Source organism: Stegodyphus dumicola, chromosome X1 (genome assembly GCF_044657685.1).
Source record: "Stegodyphus dumicola isolate Sdum_Otavi_A_Nest chromosome X1, ASM4465768v1".
NCBI classification, from domain to species: domain Eukaryota; kingdom Metazoa; phylum Arthropoda; class Arachnida; order Araneae; family Eresidae; genus Stegodyphus; species Stegodyphus dumicola.
In genome coordinates, this window is record NC_140780.1 from 31,881,181 (window position 1) to 31,903,856 (window position 22,676).

The 22,676-nt window shown below is 28.7% G+C and overlaps 1 protein-coding gene across 3 annotated transcripts in view; it reads right to left on the reverse strand.

The window, feature by feature from the left end:
• Positions 1-1,674: 1,674 nt before the first annotated feature.
• Positions 1,675-22,676, reverse strand: part of Gprk2 (G protein-coupled receptor kinase 2) — a 170,365-nt gene continuing 149,363 nt past the window's right edge. Inside the window, exons 16-17 of one of the 3 annotated variants that reach the window (XR_004757902.2) lie at positions 21,316-21,391; positions 18,612-18,752 (exon numbers count right to left, since the gene is read on the reverse strand). Coding sequence is in view for 2 of the 3 variants with exons in the window: in XM_035357396.2 (XP_035213287.2) it covers positions 18,602-18,752 (151 nt within the window). In the remaining variant the exon portion in view is untranslated. Of the gene's footprint in view, positions 18,753-20,627; positions 21,392-22,676 lie in introns of those variants that run through there. The other 2 variants (XM_035357396.2, XM_035357397.2) reach the window with 2 other exon arrangements.

A 22,676-nucleotide genomic window follows, 5' to 3' on the forward strand; every position in this document is an offset into this window, starting at 1 on the left:
TGGGTGTCCAGATACTTTTGGGCAGATAGTGTATTAGCTGGATATGTCCTTCATTTTACTTCTTCACATGAACAGAAATCTCAGTGTGTAAAACTGAAATTTATATTTTCATACATCCAGTTATTTTGAAGTTTAAATCATTAAAAGATTCAAAACCACTATTGTTATACTTACTATACGATCAGAACATCTGCATGTTGTACTTTTGATTAAGCAGAAACAAATAACATGGCTGTCAATGACAGCTTGAAATTCAGCAGTTATTAACCTCCAACTTGTACAGTGAAAAACTTACACGAATGATATTGTTATGTCCTACAGACACATAAAAAAATTATAGTTTTGCAAGCATTTTTCAAGGATAAAATAAGTTATTCTCAGATATGGTTATTACTTTAATTTTCTAACCTTCAGTAGTTTCACAGAAAATGCTCAAACTGTCAAGAAATATGGCATTCTTTGGATAAACAAGTGTAAAAAAATATCATTAGTTAAACTAAATTTGTATATTCATTGAAATCATATTATGAATAATAGTTAATATGCCAGTATGATTGCACTGGGAAGAATTTCTTTTCCTTAACTTAAATAAATAAAAATCTCCACATAGCATTATTCCTGTACATAATTAAAATCAAAAACTCCATAGCAATGACAGTACACCTGCAATATGACTAAAAGTGGTTATCAAAAACAATCTAAATAACTAGGAAGCTATCATGATAAACAGGAAAAGTTTTAATTATATCATCATATTCCTTTATTAGTCTACATTATTAGAAACTCCCCTCTTCCACTTAAGTGAAGAAGCAAATGAAATCAATATTAATCTTTTGTACTTTTAAGTAACACAGTTACTTCCAAAAATAATTTATAATGTATGACTTTTCTTGAGGTAGTCATTAGGTAATTGATGATGTTACAGCATTCCCACTTAAAAAGAAAAGTTCTTGCAGTTTCCCATAAAAATAATTTTAAATTAAATACATAAAGATATACTATCCCACCATGTGCACAGAAATTCACATGGCATACATGGATATCTGTTTCACTATCTTTAGTCATAAAAGTTGTTCACACATGGTACTTTTTTTTTTTTTTTTCTTTTCTCTTATACTCCTGCCTACAAAACAATTCAAATTCTGATTCTTCAGCAACCATTCATCTTCTGATTAATATTAGCCAAACTTCTTGTTTAGTTATTACTTTTCCTTTTTCTATACTTTACCTAAACTTCCTGCATAAGTTTTGTTTTTATATTTTATTTCACTTGAAATAATATAATTAGTGCTATAGTTAGAGTAACGTATGATTACAACAAAAAGATATTATTATTGGTACAGATGAGCCATTACAACATTATTATTAATGAATATGTGTTGTACTTTCAGGAAAGCATTTATCAAAAATTTAAAGGACCCACTATATTTAAAACACAACTTTTACTTTAGTAGCAGTACCCAATTACCTTGACAAATCAAGAATATTTATATTTTTACTTTATAATTTTTTTAATGTTAATAATAACTGAATATATTTTAATGTATGTGCTTTTTGAGCAGAGTATATAGTAATATGAATAAACAGAAACATTTTATTGCAGCAGGAACAAATGACATGAAGCAAGAACTTTAAGAAAAGACTTATATGCTTATTAAGTAAAATAAGCAGGCAGCCAAATTTAAAAATTTTAATATTACATATATACATCTATATATGAATATTACAATGGATCAACAACCATAAAAACTATAAATTACAGATAAAAATACACAACAGAAGTAAATGAATGAGCCAATTTTCTAAAACATTTTAATTCAGAACACTTATGTACAAAGCATTTTAAAATGATGTTGAATTCTTTTTTACAAACTATTCAAATGTTTTATAGACATTATTAAATGTTTAATGTTTCCATGCTGCTCTCAGTAACACTGGTATCTTCAACATTTTGTATCTAGTAACACAACTTACACAAACATATCAATTCATTAACATTTTCAACACACTTAAGACAATAAATTATTTTTATTAACAATTTATTCTTTTATCTCAAATGGAAATTGTTCATAACAATTCTCTTAGCTGCAATTTTCATTTGTTAACTCCATATGCAGGAATGATGCACATCAAACCTTTCAACAAACTGGATGCATAAAAAATATGAATAAACATTAATAGTAGAAATTCACAGCTTAATGAACTGTAGATTATTTGTCAAATGAAATGACATTTCTCTAAAATAAAGTATAATAATAATTGGAGCAATTCAGGTTCCTGAGTTTTTAAGCTTTCATAATGTGAATTGAGCAACAAAATCTGATCAACTGGTACAATGAACCAGGTCAAATATCTACAATACCTGTATATGGTTAAAATGTGAAGGGTGAAATTAAATCATGACTGATTTACAGATAATATAATGGTATCAAATAAAACTGAAAAAAAAAAAAAAAAAAAAAAAAAAAAAAAAAAGGAGTCAAGCTAGGTTAAATTCCTTAGTTACGAAAAATATTTAAATATTTATCAATTACACATTATAAGCCAGTACTGAGAAGTACTATACAAAACTATGATCTTTAAATAAATAAATAAATACAGAGATAATCAACTTTTTTTCATTGCTTTTTTGTTTTTGGCCAAATGGAGAATGGTTTAAAAATATCCAGATTAATTATATTTTCATATTACATTTGCATAATTGAGTATTATCAGATTTGATGAATCAAAAGTATTTTATATATTACCAATAATTAAGTAAGCATACATTTCAGCTTTTGAATAATACTCTCTATTTCTTATGTGAAGTTATGAATTTCTTTACACATAATTTCATGTTCAAAACAGGGGAGCTACTTTTAAACAAAGGGTTTAGAACAGTACTTAAGCCATACTAAAGGACTTTTAACAGTACTTGCTGTACTATTAATATTTTTTAACATTTCTAATTTAATATGTTAATTTAATAAGGTAGTAATTTACTCTAAAAGAATTATATGACCTTATGGCAAAATATGCACAATTTTTTTTAAATAGGCATTCTCCAAAGGCAGTTATCATTAGTCAATTGTTTACTACCTTTAAAAAAATTTTAATGTTTTTAGTAGGGTACGAAATCATTCTGTAATACTGCTCCTAAGAAAATTCTCATGTAATGAGAGTTGCGTTCTTTCTATTCAATGAAAAGAAACACCTAAAATATCAATAAAAAATGCATAAAATTTGAATTTTGTTAAAATAAAAATATAGCACTTCTTACAAATAGGAATACTAAAGGCATAACATATCTCCACTTTTTGCTAACATAAACGGTACCTCAGAAATGAACATTAAAAAACTTAGATATACAGCTGTCTTAAGCAACTGCCACTCTGATAGATATAGTGGTTAATGATGCTGGCAGACACATGGTCAAACCCAGATTCAAATGCTGGGCAAGGCATGGATGCTTATTAATATATAGTGTCTGTGTAACAACGGGAGATGCAAAATACTGGCAAATCAGGAAGGAAATGTACAGTTGGTGCAGGGAGACTTTACCTGTGACACTAGTTGGTGAATCAGTCACCAGTTACTGGGATAATAACTAACCATGAACATCTTCGGTAATTTTGATTATTGTATGACAATGCAATTTTTTTCCTGCCACAGTATGGGCTGTGAAAAATATTTTACTTATCTTATCAAAATTTCTTTCTATGGGGAATGCAAAAATTCAGAAATCTGTACATGTTTATAAATATGTTATGATCAAAACCATACCTATCTGAAAGTTTACATTACTCGTTTCTTAAATTAAAAACCACGAGTCAGTTCATTCGAGAGATAGTTATGCAGCCTTATTTAAATACTGTATATACATGCTTTCAAATACAATAAATGCAAAACAATTTTTTAACTGGTTATACTGATTATACAGAACAAGATCTCTATTAATATAAAAAAATTCTGTCTAATAATGATTAGTGCAGAAATAAGTCTGCTTTCTTCAAAGACAACTTTTAATGCATAAAAAAGAATCACATGAGCAATTACGATTAAAAAAAACACTTACTAAATATATTCAAAGAAAACAAATTTTTAAATGAGCAAATATAAAATAAAATTAACAAGATTCAAGCATTTAAAATTATACATTAAATATAAATTAGATTTTAAAATAAAACTGAGGAACTTTTTACCTATTATTTGTTACAAAATCTGACTGTATAAAGCTATTGTAAAACACACATGGAAAATAAATATCTTAGCATAATATAAGAAAAAAAAAATTAAATAAAAATAAATGTTAATGCCATAAAATGACTCAATACATATATGAGATGAATATTAATTATATTTCAGCAACATTACTACATATGCATAACAAAAATACTTTTGTTTATTAACAGTTAATGGCACAGTGATCATCAACACCTTTGAGTATTACACTCATATATTTTCTAACATTGTCATCGAACAACCCAAATGCAAATTTCAACAACATCAAAAAATACTGAATATTAACAAACAGTGAACATGATAAATAAAATAATGAAAATATGAAAACAAAATTTCTTATCAACTACCAGCTGATTACAAGAAATTCATAAAATTATTTATCAATCATTAAGACTAGCATTTTAAGCAGCCTGTAATGACTACAAGAATTAAGGAAAGTAGTTTTTATATTTATTTTCTGATTTGATTTGAAGTTTCCATAAACTATACAATTTTTATATGAAACCACAGAAAATAATATATAACAATAGTCATCAGCAAGCATAAGCAAGAATTAAAATATTAACACCACTATTTTGCAGTGGCAATTGCAGCTTGTTTAGTAGTAACTATCTATACAATATCATGCATGCAAAATTTTCTGTCATTAAATACTTGAATACTCTTGGATTTATGTAGCAATTTCTAAATGAGATTACATAACAAAATATAAAATTGTATTTTTGGATTTCTTTCATATATATGCGACTCTTTTTTTATATCATTGTAGTGGACTGGTGGAAAAAAGCATTTGCTTTATATAATTAATTAAATTAGGACCTGTAGTCATACACATATTTGTGTACTCATTATGAACTTTATGTGTTCAGAGTACACACAGTTTTTGTAAGAGTAACATATTCATATGACATTTATCCAAAAGATTTTTTCTGTGCTAAAAAAATATTTAACATAAATCACCTAAGACTAAATCAGAAAGTAGATAACAATAGGGGGGAAAAAAGATAATTATGTGCATTTATTAAAAAAAAAAAAGACTGAAGCAGTTTCAAAAGTTGCTTCTAACATACTTTGAATTAGTATCACTATAAGAAACTACAACATTCTACTCATGCCCCAATTTATGTCTCTGACTCCTGGCTTAGTGGGCGAATTCAAGTGCGACACTTTGCTAAACACAGTTTCTTCATCGTAGTAGGGCGTTCCTAACAAAGCCTAGCAAAGCGAATTCAGCTGTGACGCTTTTGCTCTCTCGCAACCAATGATTTCAAAATAGCAGTTGGAAACCAGCTATCTCTCCAGCTAGGAAAGCATAACCGATAAACAGAAGCTGTTATCCAATGAAATTGTGCATCCCTGTAAACAAACCCACGTTCTTCGATAAGCGAAGGGAACTTGAATATTATTGTCTCGTTTTCGGTTAAAATCAAGGAAAGATCACGTAATTTCTCTGTGTGAGAATTGGAAGTTCTTGTAAATTCTCTTGAGAGTCACAAAGAATTTGTTAGTGGAGAATTAGGAAAATCATATGCTAATTTAAAGAAACAAAAAGAAGTATGGAGTGAAATTGCGAAGATTCTGAACTCCGCTGGGTTAGGAGTCAAAAGGACTGGACAACAAGTAAAAAACAAATGGATTGATTTGAAAAGCCGCACAAAAAAGAAGGCAGCGAAAATAAAAAATAATCATTTTGGTACAGGAGGAGGGCCAAGTACGAATATGAAACTTTCATATGTTGAAGAAAAAGTCCTTGCCCTGATAGGGAAGACTTGTGTTAAAGGCATCACCTCATTAGAATTTGATACTACTGCACAATATATAATAAAAGCATCTTTTGTATTTTATAATGTGTTAATTTCAGATATATAAATTACATTTTTTTTCATGTGTTATGATGTTCAAGATATTACTGATATTCAGGGTGTTTTAAATCTTATTAATGGCATTAATAAATGCAAAAAGCAAGTATGATATTTATAAAATGTTTTCTGGCAAACATTTGATAAAATAGTTATACGTTACTGAATACTTTTTTCTAGTTTTGAGAAATTTAACAAATCCGTTATTATTTATTTGAATTAAGTATATAACTATAAAATCGCAGGATTTAGTCCTGTTTATAATTCAAGTAATATATCCAACATGGCAGAAACTGTAATTTCTTGTATAGTTCAAACAGGCAAAAACTGTAGAAAATCCTCAAAATAATTCCATCTTTCACCTGCAGAAAAATTATATATATATATATATGTGTGTGTGTGTGTGTGTGTGTAATTTGTAAGAATATTTATGATCCTGCATGAAAGCTTTCCTTTCCTTAAACAGATAGCATTCTTTATGTTTGTCATAATTCAAACATATTCTGGTGGTTTGTGAATTTCATGACATCTTTTTAACAAATGTAATAATATTATTGACTTATCAAAAATGTAAAGATAATGTTTTAAAATTATGATTTTTTAAAAAATAACATTATAAATGTTTTTAATCCCCTGTGTCATGTATTAAAATATATTTTATTCTAGCAGTTTTTGAATACCTTGATACTGAAATTGAAATAATATATTACAAAACATAATTTCGGATTTGTTTTTCAATGAAAGAAAAAAGTTACTTAAACTACAATAAAATTTCATTTCTAGTTTTCCATTTCTTATAATAAATGTTTATATATGTCTAACTATTTCAAAATATGCCAGTTTCAGATTCACTTTACACTTTTTCCTAAATATTTACTTTAACGAGTTTGGTAGGTATTACTGTTGGCTAAATCTCAGTATTTACACCATTTATTACATTATTTTATTTATTATTTACACCATTTATTATTATTGATAATACAAATTGTGAACTTAAGAAATGTGTAAGCTGGTTTGAATTAGCAGATTTCCAATTTCCTGGAGAAAACCTTAATTCTTTAAATTTCAAATAATATTTAAGTAAAAGTTTTATAAAGTTTCAATTACCATATAGTTAAAATTTAATTAATATTTACTAATTTATTTATCTTCAGAAACAAAGAAAACTGGAAGGAAATAGTAAGTTGTTACAAAATTAACTTTAAAATTTAAAACTTATTTTAAAAGTATGTTTTTAAAATTTTTTTTTGCAATTATTTGCTGTAATATTTTTTTGTCTTATGTAATATTTTATTTTTTGGAAGCTTCAGAAAATTCTGTGATACATACTCCAAGCCAACAGGTAGGTGCTAGTGCCATTATTTTCAAATAATCATGAATATGTTTGTAATTTTTTTGTATAATAATTTCTTAACATAAATATTTATTATAAATATTTCTTAATAACTTTATATATGTATTTGTTTTTTTCATTTTTTTTTAGAATACAGCATTAGTTTTCACGCCACATTCCTTGAATGGTAAGTGTTTGAATACGTTAGCCAAAAAATTCAGACTTTTCCACACCACAGCTTACTTGTATGCAAGTACATAATGTAATGCATTTAACCATTCTTAAAACACACTGTTAATGAATTGTGATGAAATTCTGAAAGAATGGAATTTTCAGATTTTTAATATTGTTCAACTTTGGTGAGCAAAATGCAGAAACACAAAAAATAAACTGGTGATTCATAGTTTTGTATATTATGTGAAAAAACCATGGAAGAAGAAATGATACAATGCATGAAATGTCATGCTTGGATACATACTCGATGTGCTGGAGTTAGTGCTGCAATTAAAAGGTTCTTTTGCTGTAATTGCCATTAAGAAAGCTTATGGTCCAATTTAGGAAACTAGCAGTCCAAATAAGGAAACCGGTTTCCTAAACTGAACCGATGACATGATTTTTTTAATTCATTTTTCACCGTTATAAATAATTTTTTTAATTTAATAAATGGTTCTATTTTGAAGGTACACTTAGCGAGTTTATTTTCTACTACTTAATTTTTATTGGTACTTCTTTACTGAAGATGATCCCTGAAATATAACTGATTTTTTTTTAAAGTTTTGGTATATCTGCGATTTGTAAGGACTGCTTGTTATTTCCACTGCTTTCTGGGTTATTGGTGTACTGTGAGAAGACGAAAGGCCAGTTGGATTTAGATTTTTCTTTGCTCAAGGTGATATTTTTTCAAGAACTGTCCTAAATCTTTTATTTTCATTATTACTCCTATCTTCATCATCATCACTACTAGAAGGTGAAACAGGGGTTCTGCAATTAGCTTATAAAATAAGTCTTAAGCACGCTTACGCATACTTCGTCTCGGAGATGAATGGTTGCCATTCCCATAAGTTTTTCGAAGAGTAGCATTCCTAGGGCTAATTATAATTTATCCAGGAAAAAAATGTCGTTGCCGAAATTGGACCAACTGTTTTCGGTCCAACTTAGGAAACTTGAATACTTAATGCTTGATATTATACAGAAACGTCAAACTAACATAACCTCGCAAAATTATAATTGCAAATTGTAGATAAATTAGCAAGTTTTGTGATGGTATAATAAGACATGTAATTACTTTCGTTTAGACAAATTAACTGCTTTCACACTTATTTCGAAATAACAGATTTTCTTCTTAGCCAAACGAATAACACTTCTCTCAATGTAACCACAAGGAATTTCTTTACAAACACAATTGCATTAACCTCTTCTACATCTACGTATAACAAAATGAGTACTCAAATCTCGCAGATATCATCAGTCCTTGTATATCATAGCGGTCCAAATAAGGCTACCTTCCCCTATGCTATCTTTTAATTATGATTATGCAAAATAAAAAATTATCTCCTATTGTATAAATAGGTCAGAACAAATTGTTGAGTAAATCATACTTATTTCACATGAATTCTTCTCATTTTCCCCCCTAAATTTACTTTAGGAAACTCTACACCACAATGGCATTCTGCAGCTGAAACACCATAATGGCATTTAGGGAAACGAAAAAGTTTGTATTCTAGTTATATGAAATTACAGTATATATGCTTTTAAAAGCCTTATATGTTTTTGCCTTATTTACAGGTGTCTAAATAAACAAGGAAAACCATATAGTATAAAATTATAAGAAGATGTAAATGAAAACAATGAATTGTATAATTTATTATTTTTGCTTTAAATAAAATGCCCTTATGGAATTCACTAATAACATTCAGGAAGGGGAGGGAAAAAATATGTGAAATGTTCTAAATAAAATGCTCTGGTTATCCATTTTTTAAATAATTATTACTTGTGTAATTGATATTAAGGTAAGAAGTTCTGTTGTACACAAGGATATGGCTATCTTCAAACCAATTTCTGGCTCGCATTCTTAAAATTTTTCATCTAACATGTAAGTAAAATTCTACCATTTAAGAAATACAGTATATATAGTATTCAAATTAGTGTAGTATGCAAATTTAAAAAAAAAAAATATGACACTTTCTTTTTCATCAGCCAGCAAACTCAACAATCCTCTTACAATTCATTGTGAGAAAAAAAGTGTACTCTATACAAAAACATTAATAAAAAAAAAATGACTGTTGAATTCAGAAGGTGAAAATATGCATATTTTGTCACAATCTCTAGTTATAAGTAATTTAAATCTTTTTTTTTTAGAAAGCTTAACTCTTAGCACTAGAACATAATTATAATTAATATAATATTAGTTTGTATATAAAACACTTAATTTAAATAACACAGCATGCACCGAAAGCAGCAGAAAATGATTAAAAATGTCTAAAACAATTAAAAAATCAAGTCAAATAACAATACCTATAACCAAAGCAAATTCTGGAAATCAAATGGCAAACAACGATCTGTACTATTGGCATAAAAATGCAACTAAGGCAACCCCTTTCACCCAATATTGCCAGGTACACTTTTCACATTTGTCTGTGCACATTGTGTAATCATCATTCTGAAAACTTTCATGTGGAAAAAACATAAAATACATTCAGAACCTTAAATGTATATATATATATATATATATATACATGAAATGAATAAAAAAAACCACATTTTTATTTAAACTTGTGAAATTTATTCTTTTATGTATATATATTTTTAAACAGTAATTAATTATATACATATATGAAAATTTAATAAAGTATTTTTAAATAGTACAGACATGAATAATGTTATGCGTGATTACATAAATAAAGTATTTTTAAATAGTACAGACATGAATAATGTTATGCGTGATTACATAAATAAAGTATCTAATATTACATACAACGAGGCCTGGCACTGGGTGGTGGAATTTAGAGGCATCGGCTGACAAAATTTTAAGAGTAGCAAAGATTATGCAGGGTGAATGCATTGACCCAAAATTCTCTGAATTATGAATCATATTGAAGCTTCATATACAGTATGATATCTACTCAAAGTTTCCCATTAACAAATATAAAATGAGATGGCAACTTTCCAAAATCTCATTTTCGTTAACTATGTTATTTACTTTGAAGTGTAATCATATAATTATATGACGGTCAAACTTGGAAATCGATGGGAACAAAGACATACTCAGAATTGTCAAATTAAAAAGATTTTTGTTAAACTGCACCTGCACTTGAAAAATAACTATGACTCAACGTTGATGCAAATATTTACAAAATACAATAAATAAACTGCACCTGCACTTGAAAAATAACTATGACTCAACGTTGATGCAAATATTTACAAAATACAATAAATAACTCCATATATTAATGGCAAAAACAACTATGATAACGGAACATTAAAATATGATTAAAATGAAAAAATTCCATTTCTCAGCTAATCACTAACTTCATAACATTATATGACAACTGTTTGGAAGAAAACAATTCTGATTTCGCAAATATTCTCTTCTAATGAAACACATTATACAAGAAATAAAAAATTCTGAGATAATTTCAGGTGGATTTTAACTAACAGCCAATGCACTAGTGTGATAATATAAATACATATATGTATGATAATTCTTATCACCAGAATATCGGACATTATACTGCAGTTAACAGCAATACAAAAGGCATTTGAGGAATATGAATGAAATCTTTTCAACAGCACATAATAGCAACAAACATTTAATACAAAAAGAAAGCTAAAAATCAGAAGACAGTTGCATTACAGAAAATATACGAAATTAAGCTGAACTTTTTTTTATTTCCAATGCTGATTTTTCTTTAGATATTCTCTGGTTATTTCAACTAAGGAATTATTTCATGATAATGATAAAAGTACAAATATTTACAAGCTTTCGATAGTATAAAATTATTGCTATTAGAAAAGTAAACGTTTATTTGTATGCATATAGAATACTAAATTTAGAAATGAAATTAGAAAATGCTTATACGTAAAAAACTTATTCATGCTGGAAAGTAACACATGCCTGTTAATAGGTAAGCAATAATTCCCAAAATATTTTGGCTTTCCTTACAGCATCTATCATATACAAACCTGAATTTCCATAGAATATCCAGCAACATTTAAATAAAGCCTTATTTCCTAGCATGAATTCTTACAGCCAAGCGAATCATAAACTCCATTACCAATAATTCGACAGAATTGTATTGATCTTTCAAATGCCAGAAATTAATCATGATTGTGATTTTGCCGGTCATCAAAACAATATAACTTCAGCTATCTTGTTTACAAAAATGCTGTTAAGAGTTTGTGGAAACTCTGATCTAGTCGCAAAATTTGCCATAACCGTGACGTTGTTTTCTGAGGTGCGTCTTCAAAGCGTCGCACTTGAATTCGGTTTACCAGCTAACGGGCAATTGTGTTTGGAAATGTTGCACTTGAATTCGCCCCTAAACAGATTAAATCGCTGAAAACCAATATCCAGTACTTAAAAATAAGATGACTACATGAGAATTTTTTCTGAGTTTTTCTAAAAACATAAGCAATTCCTCCTTAAAAAATTTCCTAACCTTACCCAAATAGCAATTTGGAAATTTCAGACTGCAATTTAATACCTCAAATAAAAGTTCAAGTTATAAAATAAGGTTAAAAATTTAAAAATAATTGCTATCTGATCCTTGAACTTAGGATTCTAGTTTACAAACTAAACCAGTTTTAAGGTAAAATGTTGTAATATGCCTACTAGTTTATGAATTTATTTCCATAAATTCAAGATATAGAATATAAACACCATAAATTTAAAATCAGCTATTCAAAATAGAAGTGCCAAATGGTAGTGGGAAATAAACATCCTGTGTCATTATTCTATTTTAAATAAACATCTACACTGATACAGTCAAAAGTCGTTAATCCGGACTCGTCGGGTCTTCGGCAATTCCGGATTATCGATTTTTCTGGATTATAGATCATCAGTTTAAATCGTGTAAGATGGCATGCAGAAATTCTAAAATTAAAAATATGAAACCGTAATTTATGAAATAAAGAACAATTATGATCTAAAGAGTATCAAAATTTACAAAAAAAAAAAGCTTAATATTTATTTGTTTACTTTATTAAACATTTCTTTCAATGTAAGTTGTTTAATTTGCTTCGTTTTATGTGATAATACTTTCTCTTTAATTCTATAAACAGACATAATTTTTTGTTCAGTTACAAAGTTCTGCTGTTCAAGTCCCGTTAATTGCCGTGCCTAGAATACTGACTAACTTGTGAATCAAAATTTTTTTGTTTTCACTAACCTCTCTGTCACATTCTTCATGTCTTTATCCATTTTTTGCAGCAATTCCACTTTTTGTTTGATGGACATCGAAACATACTTTCGTTTTGTACGATCCTTTGGGAGCTCCAGATTCGTAAATTCTATTTGACATAATCAAAATTTCAAGTTTACTTTTATAGTATTGCTCTTACAGTCTGCAAAAAATAATAAGTCGGATCCAATTCGAAAATTACGGAACAACGCAATCATCAACATTAACTGACATAGATAATTAGATGATTTTAGCTTATACCATTCGTTATACATAAAACGCGAACGCAAAAACGTATTCTGCTCTTGCACACACGCAAATGCGCAGTCGTAAGAGGTCTTACGCGCACACGTAAACACCTATGCACATGTGTCAACGCGGCGCATGCGCAGAAAGTTTTTAGCTTTGAGGTCCAGATTATAGATCATTCCAGATTATGGGTGTCCGAATTAACGACTTTTGACTGTATTTGCATTCATTCCATAAAGAGAAGACTTAATTACTTTCAGACATTGCTGTACAATTTTTCCATTGCATTACTCATTCAAAACTTTTACAACAAATATTTCTCAAAAATAAAATGGCAACAATCTCTATTTTGGTAGGATGTAAAACTCATATAGTAAAAATAATAACTTTTTTAAGGCATTAAAAAACATTTATACAGATAATTCCTGAAGTGTGCAAAAATCAACCTTCCTTGTTAAGTATCATATATTGGTAATACAGTTAATCACATTGCACATTTAATGGCAAATTTTTTAAAGTAATACTATTACCAGTTGCCAATCTCCTACAGCCATTATGAAAGACAAAAATAATTATGATAAAAAAATCAGAATACGGAAACATTTTTAAATGATACACTTTGATATATTCTATTTTACTCATGTATTCCCTCCTTTTTTTTAGTAATTCATCGCATAAAAATCTAGAGGAACATTAGGCGAATAATTTAATTTCCAAAGGAGGAGTTACACTAAGAACATAACAAATGAAAAGTAGCCATAGATAAACTATCTGTAGCTATCATATTCATTTAAAAGAAACCTACATTTCAATAAAAATGCCTACTTATATCTAATAAGACATCTCTATCATATTCATTTAATGAAACATACATTTCAATAAGAATACCTAGCAATATCTAATAAGATATCCCCATTTCTACTTCACTGTATCTTGAATTTCACCTGCTCTTATTGCTGTCACTGCTGCTCTCTAGGCCTGAAATCATTTAATACTGCTGAAATTGATGTCTGTGTCATCTACTACAATGTAATTTATCGCCGTTATCACCACTGTTATCATCTTTGCCACTGTTCAGTCTGCCTTTCCATGTGCAACAATCTTCAGAACCATCAGCATATTAGGTATATGCAAGTTCTTCATTACTACTGCTTCATCAATCATAGCCCATACACCCAAAATCCATAAGTAAATAAATTAAGACAAAAACATACAATAGGTAGATGAGTCCATTTCAAAATTTACGGAAGCTCGCTTTTGGAACATCTTGAAGAACAGAAAAACTACATGACAATTTAAAAATTTTTCAGGACCTTGTGCTAAAAAGCTACTGGGGGGGGGGAATATATGAGTAAATCAGTATTTCCAAAAACTGAATTATAAAATTTTTCATGAGTTACTAAAATAAAAACAAACATAAGACATTTACTATGAATATATTCTGCCTACTACAGCAGACTTCTTAAAATTACGTTGGTTTCTCCATAGTAATTAAACCAACCAGACTGATATCTTTTAGGATTTATACAGTATGAAATTAGCTTTTATAATTATAATGAACATAAGCATATATCAGTTATTATAGATTTGGTTCTAGGCTGAGCATAAACAATTAAAACATCTAAAATGAGATTTAATTCCTATGCCCCAACAACAGCATATGCATCATTAATAGAGGGCATATGAATTTTGCTATTTGTATTAAATTCTAAATTAAGTAGAATCATCGCAATAATTGGAGAATTTTAAATAACTCTTAATGTTACAATATTGATTTAACTAAATTGATTATGAAGTTTGCATGACATATTAATTTTTAATATTTTTGTACTCATGAATCCGGATTCTTTTCACTTTCATGGAACCTTAATGCTGTAATTTTATTATAATCAAATCTTGCTAAAAATCAATCTAACATGGTCATAATGCCCCCCAAAAATGTACTCAAACTAACTTTAAAAAAATCTTTAGTATAGAATTTTCAATAACACAAATAAAAAAGTGAATAAATTTATTTCAGCCATCCAAAAGGTTTACCAAACCTGAATTTTTTCTGGTCTTTAAAACTTTCAGAAAGTTTCAAGAAAACTAAAATTGAGAATTACAAAGGTTAAATTTAAAAAAAAAAATTGCATGAGCTTGATTTGTTTGAACCCTAGACCTGAAGCAAGATCTTATCATTCAATTATATAATTAATTGATATTAATAATCTCTCATCATTCAAAATTATAGAATTAATTTACATTAATCTCTTATCATTCAAATTATAGAAAAGCAACATACATTGACAAACAATCAATTGCAAATGTGGTTAAAAATATATCAAATACTGCTTATTTCAATTCACGTCACAATGCAAAGCTCTAGGAATGGATTGCATATGTAAAATGAAATATATTCTATGGCAAGAAAAATTTTAATAATTTCACATGATAAATTGCATTATTTCAGATTCTGTTCCCTAAAACAGCACAAACATTATTATGTACTTCAGCATCTTATAGCACAAAGGGATCCCAGTTCTGAAACTGGGAACCTCTTAAAGTCCCCCACTTTTTTTAATGTGCTCTATGTCCTTTGTACTTAAAAAATGGAGACTAAGATAAGATCACTAAATGCTGGCATTATAATCCAAGTTCAAACATGGGATTATAAAAGATATACTTATTACTGAATAGCTAAATATACCACAAATAAAGATTACTAAGCACTGGCAGTTTGACCTAGAATCAAGTCCCAGTAAATTGATTGGCTGCATGGGGTTTCTGTGGTTTTCCCCATATATAAAATTCACATGAGACAGTTTCTCTTAGAAAGTACATTGCAAATGCATCCCTCCCTTAACTTGTAAGCCTTCATTTGCTTTGTCACAACTAATTAATCTAACGCTGGAAATAAAACATTGCCGAAATCAGTTGTTCATAGAATATCTTACTCAGAACATCTATTTTACATGATTTCAAATATATATGCTCATCTGCAAGTTTTTCAGATAGTTCCTGGAAAAATATCTTAAGCATGTTAAGTGCACATAGTTTTGACCACTTAATTTGATTCCTTATGTACTTCAAATAAATAATTTTAAGTAATATGCTTCTTTATAACTACTCAAAGCTTATGTTATTTTTAGCAGCTTCAAATCACAAGTTTTCAATGCCCATCCAATTTCCCCTTGAGTTTAAACTGAAACCATTTCAGAAGACAGAAATGAAACATTTGAAAGAAATTAAGAAACAGATGAAATACTCTTTTAATATCAAGTATGAAAAATGCCTAAATTTTCCCATTGTGAGATTATTTTTGCACTTAATATCTTGATTGTTGGCCAAAGCTTAATTTTAGCAATATTACTTTTATTTATTTTAAGAAAACATAGCCTTCATGAAATCCTATGTGTCATGGAGAATGGAAGACTACACAGAATGCAAAAGATTTTCAGTCTTCAGAATAATTCCCATTTTCATTACATAACACTACCCTGGAGATTAATTAGCAGTCAAACTTATGCATTTTATTGGCAGATAATATGTCAAGTATAATGTTTCATGAACATTATTCTTCTGAAATTGAACCTTCCATTTACAACGCCATTCAAGGCAGCATATGTAGTCAGTATGGAAAATATTTCACATCATTTTTCCTGCAGATTCCTAAAACTGAAATAAGAGTTCTTTTATATTAATCTACTGCTTAAAAAATTAGAAACAGTCATGTAGTAGTCTAAGAATATTGCTTTGTTAACATTATATTAAGAAAAGAGACTTTCAATTAAAACCTCTAATGTGTAATATTTCATGAAGTCAATCCAATATGCTATGCTATACAGATATTCCAAATTTACAACCTACAGATCTGCAAATAAAATTGCTGACCGACAGCTCAACAATGCTTAAAGTAGTAATAGTATTTTAAATGGATTAGAATTTCACAAAGTAGTGTTTTCAAACTTCACAAGACATCCCAGATAATACTTTCTATCCCAAAGATATAGTATCTTACTTCTGCTGGACTATATAAACTATTTTCTCTAGGACAAAATTTTGAAACAGAATGCATGTTCTTTATGAAACGTGTTCTGCAAATAATCTTTATGTATATTCAATACAGCCTAAACAGTGTTAAGATCTTAAGATAAGCGGTCATCTCAACATTTGAATCGTGTTCTGCAAATAATCTTTATGTATATATTCAATACAGCCTAAACAGTGTTAAGATCTTAAGATAAGCGGTCATCTCAACATTTGAATCGCGATTAATACTATTCCACAATAAAATCAGATCGCATTTCTATAACTTACTTCAGCTCTGGAATACTTCATGTAAACCATGCTAGGAAGTTTGTCAAATGTGACATTTCAAAGCTTCAGTAGAATCACATTTATCCCTTATTTTCCTTGGAAGGAAGAAAAAATTAATAAAATATAATTTAGCACATGCAGACCATTTACTTTAGCCTCAAGTAACCTGTATGCATTATAATGTTTTAACTTTCTTTTTAAAGTATACTATATATGCTTAAAAATACTGTATAAATTTGGAATTAAAATTTTAAAAAATACATAAACAATATTTTACATGTAATTTTTAAAAGAGTTTAATAACAAAAACCATAAGCCCTAACTATTGATGATACATTTAATATATTTAGTATTCAATACCCATGGGGCATTACAGCATTATTCATAGAATCAAGATTCTATGCTTATTTAAGATATTGAGAAATCGAAGCATGTAAAAAAATTACTTTTCATTCTAATCTATGATTGCAAAGGCTAACTTCTAAATCCAATCTACAGACTAAAACTTTTATTGTAGATACACAATCTACAAATAATAAAGCATCACAGTAATTATTAATTACTTTAATTATATGGATAACGTACAGTATTTTAGAGAACTAAAGCAATATTAAACTTTGAATGATTAATTTATTAGAGCTAACCTTTGCATACTTCATTGAAATGATTTCAGTCAAAATGAGAGACATTGCAGTTATAATAGCTTATACAACTGCAATCATATCCATTGTAATTAAAAATGCACTGACAGATTAACAACATTTAACAAAAATGGCACACACGTCTAGATATGCTAGAAATTATATCCTCTAGCTTTTTTCAGATCAGGCTTCAGCACAAAACACAGAATAAATGAATGAATGAAGAAATAGAAATATCAAGATGAAGACTGAGTTGTTTAAAAAATTAATAGTTATCAACACAACAGTTCTTTGAGTTAAAGTTGCATTAAATTGTACTTATATAATGGTATCAGAAAGGAAATGCACAAGACGTTGGTTTTATTTACCAAGCATCATGCTTGTCAGTTATTAAAAGGGAGAACAGATCCAGCTGTACACAACTAACACATTTACACATCACGCTACAGGAACTCCAACAGCATGACAGATATGAAAGACACCATCAAACATGAAAGTCAATGGGGATGCATGGTGGCCCAAAAAAAAACCATGAGTGCCTAATATGATCACATTCAGGAATGACTTTTGGCAATTCACTTTGTGCTAAAATTTTACCTTTCAGCTAGCAGGGGAAGACAGTTCTTGGCCCATGGAATTTACACCACTGGAAGCTCCAGAGACAGGAAGTAACAGAACAGATGAATTAGGTTCTTCAGATAAAGACAAATGAGCATGGCTATTTGATGTTTTCACTTTGTTAGGAATTTTCCTATTGAACACAAAATATTTTGCATCATTATATAAAAAATAATTAAAATGGAAACTTGAGTTTTAACATGCTACTTAAAATAAAGTACAGGAAAACCTCGCTTAACGTGAATTTAATTTGAGCAGTAATGAAGATGTCTGAATGAAATGATACTTTTCTCCTTTTTACATAAGTAACACCTCAGTTAATCGAATTTTATTTTTACTCATTTATTTTTTTCTTTACAGTAATCCCCAGAGTTATGCAAATAATGCAATTCATAAACCTTTATTTGATTTTTATGCAAGTCGAATTTGTAAACTGCTTAGGTGTAACTGTAAGAAATAATATTTTTATATCTATGCATATTATTTACACAGTATAATTTTATGAATGAAACATCATGCAGCACTATTTACTTGGATATAAAATATAAATATAGTATAGTCACTTAGTTTTGACCACGATGAAATCATCATCATCACCATAAGATGAAAAGTTGAAAATAATTCATATAAATGAAAATGAAAATAAGAGAAATTACATGAACATCTGATATTAATCAGCCTATTTTGAAAATGAGATATGAAGGCTTTGTTGAGAGCATCAAAGATATCATAATGTTGTAGGGTGCAAGCTTCACCAGTAAATGTCTAGGCCCAGTTTCATAGATGGAGAAATGTCTCAGCAAATCAAAGATCTGATACAGAAGTCAATACTGTTGAGCTTTTTCCACTTCTTCCAGGCTTAAGTCCTTTCGCTTGACATTTCGACAACTTACAAGTTAAGCATACAAATTTTTAAAAATGCTTTTTCCAGTGATTTAGTCGAATCTGCTGCTTTGTGATAACAAGCATGATGAATGTTTTTCTTTCTTTTCCTTCATTCTACAGTTGAAACTCATTTTCCTTTGAAAGACTCTTAATGTACTAATGCTTAGAAGCGTTCACAGGTACAGGATTAGGGGGGTATTTAAGTAAAACCCATTTTAATGACAAACTGTATATCTGACTGATAAAGCCACAGTACGTTAAATGAATGAATTACAAAGAGCTTTGATAGGTATAAGTAGGATATTCTGGTACTAAAGAATCAGTCTTTTGTCAATCTGAGTTTAGTAAGTGGCAGAGATGAATTTAACAAATGGTATTTTTTCTATTTATTAGCATATATTTGCTTTGGTTCCTGGAAATTTGAACTAATAAGCAGCTAAGTTTCATGACCAGCGAGTTTTACAAGTGATGGGGAATACATCTGTGACTTTGATAAGGATGATAAACACCAAAACAATGCTGAATTCCAAGAAGCATCATCTAAATGTACAGCTACCAGGCTGCATCATCCAAATATACTGCTATCACAGTTCAGTTCTTTTCTTTGTAACTCAAATTCACATTTTTGAGACAATCTATTCTTCCAATGTATTTGTAATGCTTTAAATTTTATTGTATTTTTATATATATACCAAAAGGTGCATTATGACATTCATTATTAGCATAGCTCATATTTATGTTTTTAAGTTAACAAAATGCAGTTGAATGCTTAACAAAACAAACAAAAAATGCTTATTAAAACAATTTACAATGTTTCATAATGCTCTTGTTATTAATCCAGTAGAATAAATATATCAATCATAAAAATATTCAAGAAAATAAAATTCAATACACAAATAATTTAAAAACTACGATTTTTAAACATAAATTAATGCATTAACACATTATACCTCCCCCTCCAAACAATGTATCATATATGTGTGGTGACAATAACTAGCACATGCAAATCATTTAAATAGAGGTGAATAAATTTTCTTCAAAACACCACAAAGAAGAAAAAAGAAATTTTATTAATATAATAGTTAAGTACAGTAAAATACAAAAAATAATCTTTTATGAATCTGTACCTATAACATGGTGAAAATAAAGTGCTATATGATTTAAATTTCTTTCTCTTTTTAATAATGACAAAGTTTGATTGCTGGGGTTTTCTCGCATGTAAGCTAAAATGGGATATTATGTACTATACGTATAGCAAAAAAAGTTAATACACATGAAATGCAAGTTTCAGAAATGCTTCATTTAAGAGGTTAAGCATTAAGAAATGCTATTTAAAGTAAAAAATACACTTAAACAAACAATGAATCAATTTGCAGTAAAAAATGAAATGCTGAAGAAAATATTAAAATTTAATTCAGAATGGAGACAGTTGATACATGTACGCATTCACTTATACATCACAAATTAAAAGCAATTTAAGAATTATGCAATGTATCTATAAATATATACAAAGATTAAAAATATATAAGAAACTAAGCAGTCAGTCTTGAAGCACGCATTTTCTTTATCAACAATAAAATGAAGTTCATGTAAAAGTTATGTTTACTTTATAAACTCGTTTAAAATATTATAAGAAAAAATCTATGGTAATTCATGAGCACTTTTGAAAAACAAGGCTCTATGGAAGTGAAATAAATCAGAATATGAGTAATAAATATGTGTATGTTGCAGAAGAGGGGCAATTAATTATTTCCTTGTCATTTACTACAAATTTCCCAGAATTTCAGGAAGTAAAACACAGTATGGCTTACACGGTAGGTTAGCGGGCCATCTTGAGTAGACATGGAGCATTCTTTCCAATGGCTAAATGTTCAACAACAAAAATTCCTAGAAAAAAGATAAGGACAACACTTAGGGATAAACACTAGTTTCCATAGACTTTTTTTATCTAAAACAAACAGATATTCCACAGAGCCCTATTTTTCAAAAAAGCTGAACTCTGATACATAAAGATAAAACCTGATTCCAAATAAACATAGTTTTGATGAACTTTAAAGAATATACAGATGGTTTAGTCTAAAAAATTATCTTATATATTTTTAAGAAATACAGCATAGTACTAGATCCTATGCCTCAGTAAATTTATTGATAACGGAAAAGATTAGATTAGATTATCTGAATATGGCCAACACATGAGGGCTATCTGTTTATGGGGAGGGGTGCCTTCGTGGAGCACTTCCTATGGAAAAACACTCATTCTTTTTACATATGGGGAACTTCATGATGACCAACCATGCAGCCAAATCATTTGTCTGGGGGTAAACCGAGTCAAATTACCAGTAAGTACTCAAAGGTTTTAATCACTCGGCCACTCACACGGCCCATAATGAGCAGGATCGGGTTCAGTCACAAAGGTATTCAAGAATGGAAGGTTGAATTGTACTTATTATTTTATTTACAATTTAACTAAAAAAATAATGAATGATTTAGAAAAATTTTACTCTAAAATAATTTACAATTATTATAAATTATTTCATTCCTTGAAATTCATTCAAATTTCAAAAAAAAAAAAATCGTACCTGCAAACATGGGAAACCTGATGAAGGCGAATTTTATATATGGCATAACTACCAACCTTAGAATACAGGAAAAGGGAGATTCTTGTACAAGGAGTTTCTAGTAAGTTTGAACAGAAGCCCAAATTGAATTAAATTCACTTCGTAACAACATTCAGGTTGTTGAATTACTTATAACATGATTGTGATGTAAACACATCAATATTTAATTATATATTCTATTTTTCATGCTCTTTGGCTAATTTCATTGTGAAACTTAACATTTTTATATTTGTAGATTACGAATACTCTGATCAATTAAACTAAAAAAGAAATATTATGCTCAAGATCATTAGAGATTAGATAATGAAACTGGCACACACCAAGTTTCTTTAATTCAATAAATTTTGTTTACTGCTGAAATATCTTAAATGCTAAAAATTCAAAGCTAGAAGAGTGATCTACTGTGATGTGATGAAAAACCGGGAGAGTTTGGCAGCTACGCATTTTGCCAATTACACTAATTTATTATTCACAATATTCAGCCCCATCTATACTAGTGAGTAAAACGTGAGCAGCTTTTCTGATTTTGGCCATAATTCCTCAAAAAATCAATT